Source organism: Geotrypetes seraphini, chromosome 4, assembly GCF_902459505.1.
Source record: "Geotrypetes seraphini chromosome 4, aGeoSer1.1, whole genome shotgun sequence".
NCBI classification, from domain to species: Eukaryota; Metazoa; Chordata; class Amphibia; order Gymnophiona; family Dermophiidae; genus Geotrypetes; species Geotrypetes seraphini.
In genome coordinates this window covers 194,914,307-194,932,359 of record NC_047087.1, presented here as the reverse complement: position 1 = coordinate 194,932,359, position 18,053 = coordinate 194,914,307, and the positions used below count along the sequence as shown (strand labels likewise).

The window sequence follows — 18,053 nt, the reverse complement described above, 5'->3', positions numbered from 1 at the left end:
GTATTTCTATCCCTGCCTTTCCTAGTGGTTCATTGAGTCCTGTGCCATGTGTGTAGCTTTTGTACTATACCCTTACTTGTTGTTATAAACTATTTTTGTATTGTATATTGCCTTGAATATATGATTAGGCGATTAATCAAATTTCTAAATAAACTTGAAACTTGATTACAGTATCCGGCCAATATTCAAGATGATTAAGGCAGGCGGGAAGGCTCCTGCCTACTTAAATCGCTTACTGCCAATATTAAGCGGCACTTAACTGGTTAGCATCGCTCAATATTTGCAGTTAGGCCCTGATTCTATCAAAAAAGCCTACATTTAGGTGCCTAGATCGGCATACCTAACCAATCTGGGCTCCTAACTTAATTTTTTTTAATTGGTTTAATCAGCACAGAAAATTGAAAGCACTATTAAAACCCAAAAAATGATTTATAAAATGTATTTGCTGGTAGGCACCTACCACTTCGAAATAGGCATCTACGCCGAGGCCCCTGTCTGCCAGTAGGCATGGTTAGGGGCAGATTTGCGGTGGAGTCTGGGTGTGGAATGACTTAGGCACTGGTAGGCACCTACCTTAGATGCACTCATTTAGGCCAAGAAAACCTTGGCCTAAACGACAGTGCACCTAAAGTTTTAATGCTTACTGGCGCCTAAAAGCACTTAGGCGCTACTAGGCGCGATTCTATAAATGGTGCCTAGCGGCTGATTGACAACCGCACTGAATGGCGCCTAGGAGCTAGGCACGGTTTATAGAATCACTGAAGCCGGTTAACTCGTGGGCATTCCAGGGGTGGAGCTGGCACTTATACGGTTAAATGCTGATATTCAACCCTTGACCACATAAGATAACTGCTTAAGCTGAGCAGTATAAACAGCAGTACTATCTTTAAGCAGTTCAGCTTATGCAGTTGGGCTGAATACTGACCTTAACCGAATAAGTTTTTAGTGCCCAACCTAAAACCAATGCCAGAGCACTACACATAGCCTGACACTGCAGTTGGTGAACATAAAAACGTTCATCACCACTGGTTCCAGGATTGCCCACAGGGTTGATGTAGTCCTGAATGTCCGACCCCTAAGACTACAAGTTCATACATACAATCTTCAAATGATGGTCACTGGTAGCTAGTGAATGTATAAATCTGCAATGTGATTATTTTCAGGTGCTTTGGAGTGATTTTACAAAAGCATTTTGCACTCTGATACAATCGCCTGTCGTGTACGTGCACAGCAGTGGCAAGTTTGCATGTGCGTGGACACTACTCTAGTGCTCGTGGCAAGTTTTACACAAAGCCCAGGTGAAGTCATGATTTACACACACACTTTCACACAAATATTTACAGCTCCTCCCAAACTGATGAAAAACATCAGCAGCTTCACTTTAGCTGCAATTTCCGTAGCTTTTCAGGGACAATTTTATAGACACACAAAGGTAACTTCAAAATGTTTTAATTGGCTTTACGCTTGGGCATGGCTCTCCCTTATATTATTGGCACCCACCAAACGGGTTTCGTTGCTCAAAAACATTCATTAAACAACACCAGACTGGCTTTTCATATGTTAAATTTAACAAAAGCCATGGAAGATCTGTCCTTCTCTGTATCTTTGGATGCAGAGAAAGCCTTTGATCGTGTGGAATGGACCTTTATGTATCAAGCAATGGATTGGTTTGGTATTGATTCTTGATTTATACAAATGATTCAAACCTTGTATAGTTCCCCTTTTACCAGATTACATATTAATAATACTTTTTCAGAACGTTTTCGTCTGGAGAGGGGAGTTAGACAAGGGTGTCCATTATCCCCTTTGCTTTTTGATATTGTACTGGAACCCTTGCTATTGGCTATTCAACAGGCAAAGGAGATACAAGGTATTCCTTATGCAGGTCGGGAATATAAGGTCTCTACTTAGGCAGATGATATTTTGCTTCATTTGAGAAATCCTGATTCTATCATCCTGCATTTACTAGATTTGATTGACAGATTTGGAAAATTTTCTGCATAAAAAATAAACTGCAGTAAATCGGAGGTCCTTCTGCTAAATGTACATTGTGTAACAGGATTATTTGATTCATTCCCTTTCCTTTGGAAGGAAGAGGGTCTAAAATATTTAGGTATTTGGATTCAAAAAACACTGAAAGATACAATGAAAGTAAATGAAAAATCTTTATTGCTGAAGGTCACAGAAATGTGTGAGCAATGGAACCATTTGCATCTCTCTTGGTGGCGGAAGAGTCCAAATGGTTAAAACGATGATTTTGCCTGTAGTTTGCTACCAAATAGGTATGTTACCAGTTTTTTTCAGGGGTCCTTTTATAAGAAATTAAATAGTATCCTTACTAAATTTATTTGGCTGGGTAAAACTGCGAGAATTGATTTAGTATCTTTCCAAAAACCAATTGCGGCGGGTGGGGTAAATTTCCCAAACTTTTATAGGTACGATTAGGCCTATGTACTTCATCAGGGTATGTAGTGGATCCTTCCTGAGCTCATGGAACATCTTCCTGATTGGCTTTACTTAGAATGGCAACTCATGTCTCCAATGCGATTGTGTCATGTTTTAAGTATCAAGTTGCCCAGATATACTAAGGACAATAGTATTTTATTTGACAACTGGAAACTTTGAGATTTATTAACAACTTAACAGATATTCCAGTAGAGAAGTCTATGTGTCAATCCTTATGGCTAAACTCCAAGATTCAAATTGGCGAGTCTGGGATCTTCTGGAGGCATTGGATGCAGGCAGGTATACTACACTAGATGATGTTTTATCAAATGGGAAAATGCTTGATTTTTCACGACTGCAACAATCATTCAGTATTTCAAAGTCTCAAAATTATAAGTGGTTGCAGTTGAAGCAAGCCATTCAGAAGGGGTTCCCCGATTGGCGAAATCTAAAAAAAATCAGTATAGCTTGCCAGTCCTATACTTCCAGGCAGATTTCTTAGGACATCAGGCCGCCCAGTGGTATAAATTAATATCTGGTTATATGAATAAGAAACCAAAAACTAGTCTTGGAGACATTTGGAGCATTGAGGATAAAGCAGCAGATTTCTGCGTCTCAGTGGCCATGAATTTGAACTTGGAGGATGAGATGTACAGCGTCAGCATCTATGAGACAAATTTGTTGTTTTTTTTGTTGCATAGAAGTTTTTGGACCCCTGTTAGATTGCAAAAATTAGATAGTTCTAAGTCAAATAAATGCTAGCATTGTAATCTTGATATAGGGACACTGGATCATCTGCTCTTCTTTTGTTCCTTGGTACTTAGATTTTGGCAATCCATTTAGAGTCAAATCAATAGAATACTGGAAGCTCCAGTGGCACTGGCATATGATATAGTGCTATTTTGCACGTTAATGAGGGCCAAGAGTCCAATAACTTCATGTAATAATAGATTACTTTTCATCATGACGGGAGTTGCCATACAACTTATTCTGAAAAATTGAGACAGGTTATACTATAGTTTTTGGTGGGAATCCTTGTGCCAAACTTATAAATTTGAACATATGAGAGGTTTGGGACCCATTGACAAAATTTTGTAAAGATTGATTATTGGTTTTAGCCCTTTGATTATACACGTCCAGGAGGGGTGGTGGGGAGGGGGGATATGCCTTTAATTTATTAATTGATTGTAATTTGTTGGTCTTGATCATTTGTATTATTCTTGATTGCTATATGAAAGGGTGGGTGGGTGTGAAAGGATATGTTTTTATTATTTCATTATATTATTTGATGGAATTAAGTGCTGTCTATTTGTACATTGCTTGATAATATGTTGCGCTTGAAGTTGGCTTTTAAAATGAATAAAGATATTTTTTTACAAAACAGTGTTTCAACTGGGCAGGAGAGGTTGCAGTGGCCATTTTGTGACCATTGCCACAAGAGGCAGGAGCATGTGGGTATTGCTACTGCCCATTAAGTTCCCCTAGACCAGTGTTTCTCAACTTCTTCAAGCTAAGTATCCCCTAAGCCTAACAAATGCCAACCGAGTATCCCTGCCCAAGCTCCGCCCCCGACTCCACCCCCATAAGAATAGTACTAATTGTTATGCAATTTCTTCCAACCATTTTTCATATAAACCTAATATAATCTTATTAATACATAATGGTAACCACAAAATTAAAAAAGCACAAAGAACACTACGTAGAGAAAAATGTTAATTATCATTTATATTCAGGGGGTTTTCCTAGAGGTCAAGGCAGATGACTTTAAAATATGCAATGTCACCTCAGTAACAACTATAGAAAAATAGATAAATATAGTTGAAAATATAGAGAACAGATATAAATTCTCAAAACTGACACATTTTGATCACTAAATTGAAAATAAAATCATTTTTTCTACCTTTATTGTCTGGTGATTTCATGAGACTCTGGTTACACTTCCTTCTGACTCTGCGTACAATATTTATTTCTTTCTTCCTCCTGCACGCTTCCTCTCCTCTGGACTTCATTTTCTTCCCCAACCAACATCTCTCTCTGTCCCTCCATGAGTCCAACTTTTCTTCCTCTCTCCTCCACCCCCATTGGCAACATGTCTTCTTCTCTCTCTCTCTCATTGTCCTTCTCTCCTTCTCTCCCTTGCTGCAAAGGGAGTGGGGAAACAAAGAGAGAGAGAGAGAGAGATCCAGAGATTTCCCACTCCCTCTACTGCCACATCCAACATTTCTCCCTCCTTTCCACCAGTTCAACATCTTTCTCTGCCTCTTGCACGCTTCCTCTCTTCTGGACCTCATTCTCTTCCCCAACCAACATCTCTCTCTGTCTCTCCAATGAGTCCTACTTTTCTTTCTCTCTCCTCCACCCCTATTGGCAACAAATCACCCTCTCTCTCTCACTGTCCATCTGTCTTGAGAGATCCAGGCATCTCCCCCACCTCCTCTACTGTCACATCCAACATTTCTCCCTCTCTCATCCCTCGGATCATTTACAGCATTTTTCACCACTGCCCACCAGCCCCATGCCCATTTCTCCGTCTATCACCCCTCTACAGCACCATGCCACATTTCTCCCTCCATCACTATTTCCAACATTCTTCCCCCTGTCATACCCTTCAATCTGTCCCTCTGTTCCCTCTCCACCACCATTTCTCCTCTCATCCTTCTCTCCCCATCCATCTCTACCTCGCTCCTCTTTCTCTCTAAGCCCAATTTTCCTCTTTCTTCCTTTCCCTCTCACTCACACACTGATGCCCAACAATTTTCCCTTTCTATTCCCTCCCGTCCCAAGTTAGTGCCCCCTTCCTCTCTCCCTTCTGTGTTCTATGTTCATGCTCCCCTTCCTTTTGTAACAAGTTCATGCCCCCCACCCTCCCTGTCTTCCAGCTGTTGTCCAAGAATCCTACCCCTCCAGTGTCCCAATGTGCTCCTTCTCCCCCCTTCCCCACCCCTTTCTCACTTTGTCCTCTTACTTGTTCGAACTGCACTGCTCCTTCTGCCTTCAGTGGCTTGTTCAGGGGACATGCAGCAGGCAGCGATTTACACGCTGCACGTGGCTGACCCACAAGCCTTACCTCCAACATCAGCGAGAAGGTTTCCGGGTCAGCTACGTGCAGCGTGTAAATTGCTGTCTGCTGTGCGTCCCCCGAACAAACTGCTGAAGGCAGAATGAGCGAGGAGGTAACTGGGAACACCCCTCCCCCCGGCTGACCCAGAAGGTTTTCCTCTGACGTCACAGGGAAGCCCTGTGGGTCAGCTGATGGAGGAGCAGGGAACCCTGGCAGTAGGTGGGGCAGGAAGCAAGGAGGGATCGGCTTCGATGGACAGGCAGGCAGGGAGGGAGGGCGGGCAGAGATCTCCAGCAGCGGCTTCAGCAGGCAGGACAGGCTGCAAGGAGGGATCCCCAGCGGTGGTTGCAGCTTTGGGCGGGCAGGGAATATCCTCTGCGGTGGTAAGCCTGAAGAGGGCCTACGGAGATGGGAAATGGGGGGCTCTCTTACAAGGCTTTCTTGTCATTAGAGATGGGAGGAAGAAAGATCTGGATCATGTGAGAAACTGGCTTAATTGGAAAAAATTAATATGGTCTTAACACTTCAAAAGAGAGGAAAATTTCATAAAGGAGAACTTATACTTTGTACATATCTGTCTATCAACAGTTCTGCTAGTCTGTAGAAATACAGACCTTGTAAAACTAAAATAATATGTACAAGCCTAGTGTGGTATGAAGCATTAGATAAGCTTGGGTGCATGCCTAAGTATGGACTGATCTGCTCATGTACTAACTGAGATATGCATATAGAAAAAGCTGGTTTCTGTTGAGACACAGTGCTCTAGAAACATCTACTATTTTAAAGTGAAGCAAAGAACTGAACCCCTCCCCCCTTCCATTTGAGGCATATTATCATTTATCAAGGTATAACAGATGGGAAAGACAGAAAACTAGCTTCTAAGAGAAAGAGAACTAAGACCAAACCAATTTGAACTGGCTGAAAAGTAAGTCACAAGGCGGTGAGGGATGCCAAAAAGGACTATGAGGAGAAAATAGCGCAAGAGGCCAAAAATTTCAAGCCCTTCTTTAGATATGTAAAAGGAAAAAAACCTGCAAAAGAGGCAGTGGGACCGCTGGATGACCAGGGAAGAAAAGGGTACATCAAGGAAGACAAACAAATTGCAGACAGACTAAATTCCTTCCTGCAACAATACCAGAAGCAGTGAAAGTGTTCAAAGGAGTAATAGAGGACAGCCTCACCACAGTAGAAGTGGACTTGGACCAGATATACTACCAGATCGACAATCTTAAAAGTGACAAATCCCCTGGACCTGATGGAATTCACCCGAGAGTCTTAAAAGAACTGAAGGTTGAAATCGGAGACATTTTGCAAAAACTTGCCAACCTGTCAATTAGAACTGGACAGATACCGGACGATTGGAAGATATCGAATGTCCCGCCAATTTTCAAAAAAGGATCAAGAGGAGAACCGGGCAACTATAGACCTGTGAGTCTTACGTCTGTCCCTGGAAAGATGGTTGAAGCACTGATTAAAGATAGCATAGTCCGGCACATGGATACACACGACCTGATGAGAGCCAGTCAACATAGCTTCAGGAAACAGAAATCATGTTTGACGAATTTATTTCAATTTTTTGAGACCGTGAACAAACAAATTAATAGTGGAGAACCGGTGGACATAATATACTTGGACTTCCAGAAAGCGTTCTATAAGGTTCCACATGAAAGACTTCTCAGAAAACTACAAAGCCATGGAATAGAGGGAGATATACTAAGTTGGATAGGCAAATGGCTGGAGAACAGAAAGCAGAGAGTGGACGTAAATGGGAAGTTCTCAGACTGGGAGAAAGAGATTAGCAGTGTGCCCCAGGGCTCGGTACTTGGGCCCATCTTATTTAATATTTTCATCAATGACCTAGAAGAAGGAACATCCAGTGAAATCATAAAGTTTGCAGACGACACAAAGCTATGCTGGGCAATCAGATCGCAGAAGGATAGCGAGGAACTCCAGAGTGACTTGTATCAGTTAGAGAAATGGGCGGAGAAATGGCAGATGAAGTTTAATGTGGAAAAGTGCAAAGTAATGCATTTAGGCAGAAAGAACAAGGAACACGAGTACAGAATGTCAGGTGCAACTCTGGGTAAGAGCGAACAAGAAAAGGACCTGGGTGTACTGATAGAAAGGACCCTGAAACCGTCGGCACAATGCGCGGCAGCGGCAAAGAAAGCAAATAGAATGATAGGTATGATAAAGAAAGAAATCATGAGTAGATCAGAGAAAGTTATAATGCCGCTTTATAGGGCAATGGTCAGACCACACTTGGAATACTGCGTCCAACATTGGTCTCCCAACCTAAAGAAGGATATAAAACTGCTGGAGAGGGTGCAGAGATGAGCAACGAAGCTAATAAAAGGTATGGAAAACTTGGAACATGAGGAACGACTTAAGAGATTGTTCTCCCTTGAGAAAAGGAGACTGCGAGGGGATATGATTGAGACTTTCAAAATACTGAAAGGAATCGACAAAATAGAGCAGGAAAAAAAATTATTTACAATGTCCAATGTGACACAGACAAGAGGACATGGACTGAAGCTAAGGGGGGACAAGTCCAGGACAAATATCAGGAAGTTCTGCTTCACGCAACAAGTGGTGGACACCTGGAATGCTCTCCCAGAGGAGGTTATTGCGCAATCCACCATTCTAGAATTTAAAAGCAAACTAGATGCACATAAACTTAAGAGAGGCATAGAGGGATATTGGGTGACTAAAATTATGCCAGATGTACACCTGGCTGGGCCTCCGCGTGTGTGGATCGCCGGACTTGATGGAGCGAAGGTCTGATCCAGAGATAGCAGTTCTTATGTTCTTATATGTTCTTATTAATATTGGATTGCTGAATATTAATATTAGATTGCTGTTGAAAAGTATATAACCTGCAACAGGACCCAGGCAAGGGTAGGGTTATATTTCCTCTGACAGAAAACATCCATCTTTGGGTGTACCCCCTTGTCCTTTCCTCTGTCTATTGTGATTTACTGTATGAGCTATGATAGATGGATTCAGGCCAACTCTGACCCACCCCCGCCTCCCTCCTGCATCCTGGACCTTACCTGGTGGTCTTGCGATGGTGCGGGGCAGAAGCAATCTTCCTACACTACTGCCCCATGCAGAGCCATCATCGAAAATGGCTGCCGTGAGTTCCTGTTGTAGTCTCGTGAGACCACGGGAACTCACAGCAGCCATTTTCAATGACGGCTCTACACGGGGCAGGAATATAGGAAGATTGCTCCTGCCCCGCGCTACCGCTAGACCACCAAGTAAGGTCGATTCACTAGGGGGGGTCTCGGCACCAAAAACCGCAAATAGTCGAAACTGCGGGTGCCAAAACCATGAATAAGGCATGTATATCAAGTCCCGACCCTATTCCCCCTATCTATTTCTGTCTCTCTTTATTTATCTCCTTTGGACATGTTTATAAAGCTGTGGTAAGCAGCTAGTGTGGCTTTTGGATATTAGCGTGCATCCATGTTAACATCTAAAGCATGATAAAATAGCCAGAGTGGCAAAACTTCCAAGTACCAAGAGGCTGCCGCTAGAGGTCATAGCAGCCATTCTCAAGAGGAGACAGCACCGGGTAGAAGCAAGTGTGCATTGCTTTTCCCTGATCTTTCCGTAGACCACCAAGGACATCTCTAGTAGTGGTAGTAAGGGGGGAAGGGTAGTCCGCCTCAGGTGCCATGTTGGTGTTGGCGCTGGCACCCCTCCTCCTCTCTACCCCTCCCCTCACCACACGCATGCCCCCTTCCCTGTACCTCTAGTTGTTCACCACCGCGAGCAACAACTTCAATGCAGTGAGCAACAAAAGCGTCAATGTGCTCCTCGTGACCGTATTCTCTCCTGCTGACATCACTTCTGGGTGCCATGCATGACATCAGAGGGAGAGCCGACGGGGTCGCGAGGAGCACGTTGACGTTTTTGTTGCTCGCTGCGGTGAACAATTAGAGATATGTGGGAAGGCAAAGGGGTGCACGCACGGCAGGGGGTATCGGGGAAGGGAAAGGGGGGGCAGAGACGAGGGCAGGGGAGTGGTGCCACTACCCCTCCTGCCAGACCTCCCCCAATGAACCCCCCACCCCTCCCAGAAGATTGCCAGCAGAAGGGTGCCCAACCCCTCCTGCTGGACCATCCCAACGGAAACTCCCAACCCCCTTCCCGGAACCCCCCCTGGACTCACCTTGAAAGATGGATGGACGTGTCTTCCCACCGTCTGACGGTAGGCCCGCTTCCAACCAAGTGAGGCAGGCCCACACCTCTACGAGATGGCCTATGTACCTAAGACCCCCACCTATAGGAGGGGCCTTAGGCGCCTGGGCAAATCAGGCCTTAGGCTTGTGTGGGATGGGACGGAGAGGGGCGGGCCCGCCTCATATGTACGGAGGCGGGCCGGACAATGGGAAAACCTGGCCGGCCACCTTTCAAGGTGAGCCTGGTGGGGTTCCCGGGAGGAGGGTTGGAAGTTTCTGTTGGGGGGGGGGGTCAGGGAGGGGGGGTTGGGGACCCTCTTGCCGGTGATCTTCCGGGAGGGGTGGGGGGTTCGTTGGGGGTTACCTCCTGCCGTGATCTACGTGGGGAGGGGGGTCTTCAGGCAGGAGGGGTTGGGCTCTCTCCTGCCATAATCGTTTGGGGGGGGGACTGGCAGCTGTGGCCGCTATACTCATGGACATTGGTTAGAGAATCGGGTTTATTTTGGGTGAGTTTAGGCCCTTCCCAGGCATCCTATACAGAATCTGGGCCTAAATGCTGAGGAACTTACTTTATGCTAAGGGCCTTTTAGCATTTTTAGCAATGGATTATGTGGTGTAGTGGTTAGAGCTACAGCCTCAGCACCTTGAGATTGTGGGTTAAAATCCTGTGCTGCTCCTTGTGATCCTGGGCAAGTCACTTAATCCTCTACTGCCCCAGGTACATTAGATAGATTGTGAGCCCACTGGGACAGATAGGGAAAATGCTTGAAGTACCTGTATGCAAACCACTTTGAGTGTGATTATAAAAACTACAAAAAGGTGGTATACAAATCCCTTTCCCTAACTGTTAGCACACCATACTGAAATGAGCCCTAAGTGATTTTGATGCTGCTTGATAAGAAATGTTTTGAGTATCAGAAACAGGAAAACATAGCAATGAAATATCTGTAAAATGCTGTTTATTTAAATAGAGTTGTTCCTTGGGCTAATGAAAATTTGAAATCTGGGGCCTCTTTTCCCCGTTTTCTTTTTGTACTTTAAGGCAGTGTGGTGTTAGTTAGCGAATGACAACGGGACAAATTTTTCCCCGTCCTCGTAGGAACTCATTTTCCCGTCCCATCCCCGCAAGTTCTTTGCCTGTCCCTGCCCCTTTCCTGCAAGTTCTGTCCTCATCTGCACAAGCCTCAAACACTTTAAAATCCTAAGTAGCGACATTCTAGAGCTCAGACTGTGACGTCATAATGCCTCATTCCACCAATGCCTAAGCTCCGTCCTCATCTGCACAAGCCTCAAACACTTTAAAATCATAAGTGTTCGAGGCTTGTGTGGTTAAGGCAGAGCTTACAGGACAGGGACAGGGACAAAACTCGCGGGGATGGAACTGGGAAATTGAGTTCCTGTGAGGACGGGGACAAATTTCTCTAGTGTGATCAATTGACCAAACAGCACAATAGTTCAAGTTAAATTTTCTGTAAGAGTATAGCCCAAACTTCAGATTGGAAGGGTGTATATTCTCTTACCCCTCCTGACTCTCTTCACAGTAAATAGTACAACGTTTATAGTAACATAGTTTAGATATGTGAGTATTAAAATGTTTGTTTTGATTCTATTAGGGATATGATGCCTTGATAAAACCCCCTTCGGGTGAAACATGTTGGTGGTATAAATCCCTGAAAGCATGACCACAAGTTTTAAGCTAAGTATTTAAACTATTTATACGCTAAGGTAGAAAAAAGTATTTATAAATTTAATAGCAAAGTATGGAAGATCCGGTGAGGAAGTAGTATATAAAGCCCGACACAATGAATTTGTATGAGTGCTAGGTGGAACTTCTGAGGATCTATAAACGTTCTACTATTTACTGTGAAGAGAGTTAGGAGGGGTAAGAGAATATACACCCTTCCAATCTGAAGATTCTCTAGTGTGAGTCACAAAATAAGCAGAGTTGTTTTGTATTGCCTTATTTGATTGCTCTGATATAACTCTTATTTAAATTATAGAAGTGCCTCCCAAAATAATGCCATCCATTTGCTAGAAACTCAAAATTTATGACATATTCTATGCAAGATCTGTGTCTACCTAGAGGGCCAAAATTTTCATGGCAACAATGGCAGGAGCTAGTGTGTTGCACCAGGGTCACAGCCTGAGATAAGGAAGGAAACCATCTGAGCATCACAGACTAAGAGAGGTTTTTTAAAAATATTTTAAACAAAAACAAAAACTTACTAAAATGATGGATTGCTAGTGCTTTTTGACATGATGTTTAACTAGCTTGCTCTTGCTCTCACAAATTGTGTTGTTATATCATGTACTGTACTTTTATGCTGTGCGTTTCTGTAATTTTGCTTTGCAGTATGTTTATTTTTATACGGCTCAAAATCTAAAAGTGCACCAAAGTAACAATGCTGAAATCCCAATAAATATCAAGTTACCACCTGATTTGGAGAAATTTAACACACAAGTTCCTCAGAATGCCACACCTGATGTTCGTGTGGTAGCCGTCCTCATAGGAACATAGTAATGTGTGGATATGTCATTTTATAACATTTCATAATGCTTGTAAAGTGCAAGTGCTTCAATAAATTATATAATTATCATTTTTTATGAGTTACTGCAAAGGCAATACTTAGCTTTGTAAAACTGGGTCTGTCTCAATCCCCACCGACGCGTTTCATAATTTCATCAGGGTCGGGGATAGGGAGAGCAGAGCAGTTCACAATCTTAGCGAGATGCTAAATCACTATTCAACAGTCTGAACAACAGTCATCTATAAAGGTACAGTCACCCGTTGATGACATCTTTGAGTACACTTCTCCCTCCGTATTCACGGTGGATGCGGGCAAAACATAGCCACGAATATGGAAAAACCACAAATAAACTTTTTATATGTTATTCGCGTTTTTTTTAATAACAGCCAGAGTTTTTACTATTGAAACCGCGAATAACTTTTCAACTGTTATTCGCATTTTTTGGAAACAGTCACTATTATTACTATTGAAATTCGCAATTTGGGGGGAATAACAATATTTATTGCATAACAATAAAGTAGTGTAAAGTAATAATCAACAGGGTAAAAAAAAAGTTCAATACTGGTTTCTCAAGCATCGATTCCCAGCGATTTTCAGGCTGATAGCAGGTAAGCAGCGATTCCCAGCGATTTTCTCCATGCATGCTGGGAAGCAGCATTTCTCTCTATAGACGCCAAGAAGCAACATTTTTCTCTGTGAACACTGGGGAGCTTGGAAGCAGCGATTTTGAGGGTGAAAAATTTGAAGCAGCAATTTTGTGGGAGGAAGCAGCAATTTTCAGAGTGAATGTTGGTAAGCGCTAAACTTTTTTTTATTGGTACAGTAAAGGAAGAGGAACTTTACTCATGATGTAGGCAGAGTCAGCATGCAAAAAAATCACGAATAAGCAAAACTGCGAGTGCAGAAACTGTGAATACGAAGGAAGAAGTGTATATGGGAACCAACTCAGAAATAAGCAATAATGTCAGACCATTTATATCCATTATGAGATCATAAGAAGCAGTTTTAAAGGAAACTGCTTACTGCTTGGTAGTTAGACTGAGCAACCTTATCTAAAGAAATCCTGAAAATGGAAAATAAAATAAATATAAAAACCTTAGTTCATCCAGCGGTGAACAAAATATTGCTATATTTCAGTTCTGAGCTCCTGGGTTCCCTTGCTTACAAGCAACTACTTCTAATTACCTTGAGCAGCTCTCTAGGGAAATCCTTCCCACCATTCAGTCCTTCCAGGTTTCCAATGAACTCAAGACAAGACATTCGCTTTCCAATGTTCTAGGAGGGGAAAGAAGGATACATGAATTCAGTAGCTGAGACACCTCAAATTTTGCAATAATGTATGAGGACTACATTTGAACTCTGCCCACATGCTTGCATGCTTGTATATTAATGCGTCTGTATGTGAGTTTCCAGGTTCCTGAGTAGCTACAGCAAAGGTTGCAGAGATGCTGAGAGATGGTGGCTGATGATCCCTGGAACACTTCTAGTCTATAGTGAAGATTTCATTTTAATGGTTGTGATTCTGTGATGTTGGAGATTTTTGAATTTTTTCACTGTACGGTTTTTGTGTAATTTTATTGTTATTAGAATTATGCACTTTATCTGTAATCCACTTTTCTGCATTTTTTTTTGCTACAAAATGTGGAAGATAAAGTACAATAAATAAAAGCAAAGCAAAACAAAAATCAAGTGTTATAAATAAAATGCACTACCAAGGATCATTTCCAGGTAAGTGACAGGGATGGCTGGGGATCCCGGGGGATGGGGGAATCAGGATCAGGATCAGATCAGAAAGTCAGGGGAGGGGATCAAAAAAGAAACCAAAAGGTACTGGAAGGGGGTAGGAAGTTGGATCAGCAACCTGGAGGTTATGCATGTGCTGGCCAATATTCAGTGCCAGCACCTGCATAGTTAAGACAAGATAGCCTTTTGTACAGTCAAATTTGATCATTTAGCTATGCAGGCACTGGCGCTGAATATGGCCCATGCTCATGTAAATGCCAGCTCCTCCTCAACTCCATCCCTGGACTGTCCTAGCACCACCTAGGTTTTTATTGAGAGATCTGAGCCAGTGGCATAGCCATGCGGGGACCCTAACACACACACTTAGGGCTCAGGCCCTTTCAAAATTATGGCACTATTTATTGCTGTGGCTGGTGGTGATCCATAAGACCTGACAGATGAAGAGGTCCTCCTTTTGCAGCCAGAAACTCTCAATGCTCACAGTCAGCAGCACTTTCCATAGACTGCTGCTGTACTAGCCCTCCTTCCACACATACATGAAAACTGAAGGGGTTGGAGTGGTGGCGGCCCATAGAAAGTGCTACTGACTGTGAGTGTTGGTAGTTTTTGGCCGCAGAAGGAGGACCTCCAGTTGGTAGGGCTGGGGATCCCTACCAGTTCAGGTGTTTACAGATTGAGATGGGAGTTGGGGGGGAAGGGGGGGACAAAAATTTGTGCTCACCCAATTTGGCCTCAGCCACCTCCCCTCTAATTGAATCTCTGGCACATCACTGGTCTGAGACATCTTGGTCCCCAATCTGCAGGCCGTTTGGTGTTTGTTCTGTGGACATTGCACCCAGTGGCATAGCGAGGGTGAGAGGCACCTGGGGCCTCTCCCCCACCCTCTTCTCTGCCTCCCTCCTGCCACGAGCACCTACCCCTTCTCTTCTCCCCTGTACTCTTCAACGTTCCCGGCATGAGCAGCAACCCCAACCTGGGCCAGGAAGTGACATCAGAAGAGCCGATGCTGGCGTGAGCAGCAGGTTGGGGGTGATGCTTGCACCGGGAGTGTTAAAAGAGGTACGGAGGAAGGGAAGCGGCACGCGCACAGGGTACTTGGGGGGAGGAAGGAGCAGTGGGGGCAGAGAGGAGGACAGGGGTGCCACCAAGATGACACCTGAGCAGACTGCCCCCCCACATTATACCACTGATTGCACCCTTTTGATCCCTTTCTTTTTGTCTATGCATTAAGCAGTTAATATATGACTTAGCGTGCAGAAACAGCACAAGATCATGATACCTGTTTTTTGCACTTGCATAACAGTTAACAAGTGCTAATTTTTGCAGCTATCTACATACTGCGTTAGCACAGGACAACTTAATGTGTGCTATCACTGTTGCAGTTAGCACAGATGCACTTAGGGCCATATTCTATATATGATGCCTAAAAATTCAGTGCTGAAAAGGATGGTACTTAGGGAGATTCTATAAAACACCTACAATGATAGACGCAGCGTACTCAAGCACGTGACTAACATTTAGGCAAAATACCTACACCTAATTTGTGCGAAGATCAGGCATATCCTATAACAGCGCGCCTTTTAGGAATGCCCATGACCCATACATGTTCCTTCCCTGACCACACCCCTTTTGAGATCCACACATTAGAATTTACTGTATATGTACCACTTTATAGAATATGCTTAGAAAGTTGTGTGGGTAAATTCTAATTAGTGTCAATTACTTGCTAATTGCCAATTGTCAGTGCTGACTGGCTTGCTAAACAATTAAGTTGTGCGTGCATTTCAACAATGCGCAAAGATTTCCACATGCACTATATAGAATCTGGCCTTTAATAACTCTGTGAGGGAGTCCTAACATAAAGTTAGCTTGGGACTCCTTACCTGATATCTGTGTGCAAATTTTAATGCACAAACTGCACTGGATTATGCTGGGCACGCTCCCAATACTTACAACACTAGCTTTGCACATGTTGATTTTCTGCATTAATCCACGGTGACTACAAAATCTAATGCATTTTACTAAAAGGCGCCCTCATTATGCAGTACTTACATGTCCATGAAGATCCGTATTCAGGAGCATCAAAGCACAGGTCAAAGTGTGGACTTCATCTACAGGATAAATTCAAGACAAGGCAATTTAGTTTTACATTATATTATAAACTGTTTTGATGGTATTGCTATTTATTATTGAACCATTAAGGGTCTGTATTTTGGGAAAAAGGAAGTATATAAGCCTAACATGTAAAGTAACCTCATGTCAAGAAATTCCAGAGAGCAATTTTCAGAAGCATTTCCATGGATAAAACAGTGTTTTATAAATTGGTGAATTTATAAAATGTGCTTGCCAGGTAAGCAGGTAAAATTATGCACCTGAAGCCTGTAAGGTGCAATGATATAAGGAACCACCTAGTTTTGGGGAGTTGGAACAAGCATATATTCTGGGATTTCAGTCATTGGCATGCACCAAAAAGGGAAAGACCTGCCATTTTGGAGTGTGGGCCTGCAAGCAGGAGGAACATGCATACATATTGGATTCATATTGTGTCCTTACAAAAAAAAAAAGGAGGAAAGGTGGAGAACGAGTATTAGTCAAGCATCGAAAATGCAGTATGTCAGAGAGACAGGAAAAGAAAAAAGAAACCAAAATTTGAGGAGACATGGTTTGAAATATGTGCATAGACAGCTTATGGAGAGGAGTGCTTGCACTGGTGTCATCCAAGCTGGGAAACGAAAGAAGAAACGTAGTTACAAGAACCTAAATTTTCAGGAGACATGGTTTAAAATGCGTGTAAAGGCAGCATATAGAGAGGAGCGCTTGCACTGGTGTCAACAAAGCTGGAGAAATACAAAATATTAGACAAAACCAAAATGAAGTGAGACTGAGATATGTCCTAAAAAACGTACATACATGTTGAAGCTGCTTCACTGTGCACTTAAGCTGAAAAAGTATAGACAGGGGAGCCCAGATAGCGCGAGAAAAATCAAAGGGAAGCCGGTACCATGCAAACGAATCAGTCAATCCGCTAAAGTTTGAGGCCACTAAAACAGCAGCAACAAGGGGGATTATAATAAAAACTTACTAAAACATGATGTAAAAGTCTTGAAAGGCATTAAATGATGAGAGAAAAAAAGGGAGGAATCTTACCGGACAGTGGTGTGTAAACGCTCCGAGCAATGCAGAAGCAAAGTGAAACCGCGCACTTTACAGAAGGGCTTGAAAAAGGGGAAACGTAGCCACGTGAATGCTCAGGGTGAAATGTGACGACAGGAGGAACGTAGATACATAATCGACGCAAAATCGTTAAGTAAAGAAGTAAAGTTTAAAGGAGACATCAGTTGAAAATATATAAAATATAAATGAAAGTATAAAAAGAACCAGATAACATAAACCAAGGGAAGTATAATATATAGATATGCTTGGGGCAGGGAGACATGAAACGTAGCTGCTTGGCTGGCCTGGACTTCGTGGGGAAGGCTTATGGGCCAGCGGCGTACAATAACTGCACGCTCCTGGCCCTTTTGTAGTTGCAGCAGAAGTGGGGGAGGGGGAATTAAATGGAGCAGACGGGCGGAGGGCAGTGAGCAGCGGTGGCGGACAGGTGGCGGTCAGCCCATGTACCCCTAATGAGAAGCCCGCGTACCCCCTGGGGTACACGTACTGCACATTGAGAAACCTTCCTAAAGTACATAAAAACCTCTGAGATACACTGATCAAATATGGTACATATAATCATCTGAGATTCTCTAACTATACACGCTTTGGTGAGGAAGTTAGCATTATGGTCTAGTAGTCGATGAGTTTATCTGCACTTAACTGGCCCTTGCTATTGTCCACCCTGTGACTTCTTACATGTATATACTTAAGTCAACAGTCACATCAATATTCAACTATGTGTTCTACTCATGCAGAAAGTAAGGTCCTCACCCTCAGAAGAGATGGTGTTGCTGTTGCATTGGTGATAGCGCTGGGAGAAGTGAGCCAGCACCCGCTCACGCTCCTGAGTTTCTCCCATGAGAGCCAGTTCCCGCAGGAATGTCCTGGATAGAAAGACAGGCAAGTTGGTCATCTTGGAGTGAAAGAGAAGTG

General features: G+C 43.3%; 1 protein-coding gene across 7 annotated transcripts in view; it reads right to left on the bottom strand.

The window, feature by feature from the left end:
• LOC117360112 (PH and SEC7 domain-containing protein 1-like) overlaps positions 1–18,053 on the bottom strand; it is a 350,510-nt gene that overhangs the window by 211,850 nt on the left and 120,607 nt on the right. For all 7 annotated transcript variants that reach the window (XR_004539359.1, XM_033943787.1, XM_033943791.1 and 4 more), the window contains 3 exons: positions 17,892–18,004; positions 16,017–16,075; positions 13,407–13,496 (listed from right to left, as the gene is read on the bottom strand). Coding sequence is in view for 6 of the 7 variants with exons in the window: in XM_033943787.1 (XP_033799678.1) it covers positions 13,407–13,496; positions 16,017–16,075; positions 17,892–18,004 (262 nt within the window). In the remaining variant the exon portion in view is untranslated. The remainder of the gene's footprint in view (positions 1–13,406; positions 13,497–16,016; positions 16,076–17,891; positions 18,005–18,053) is intronic.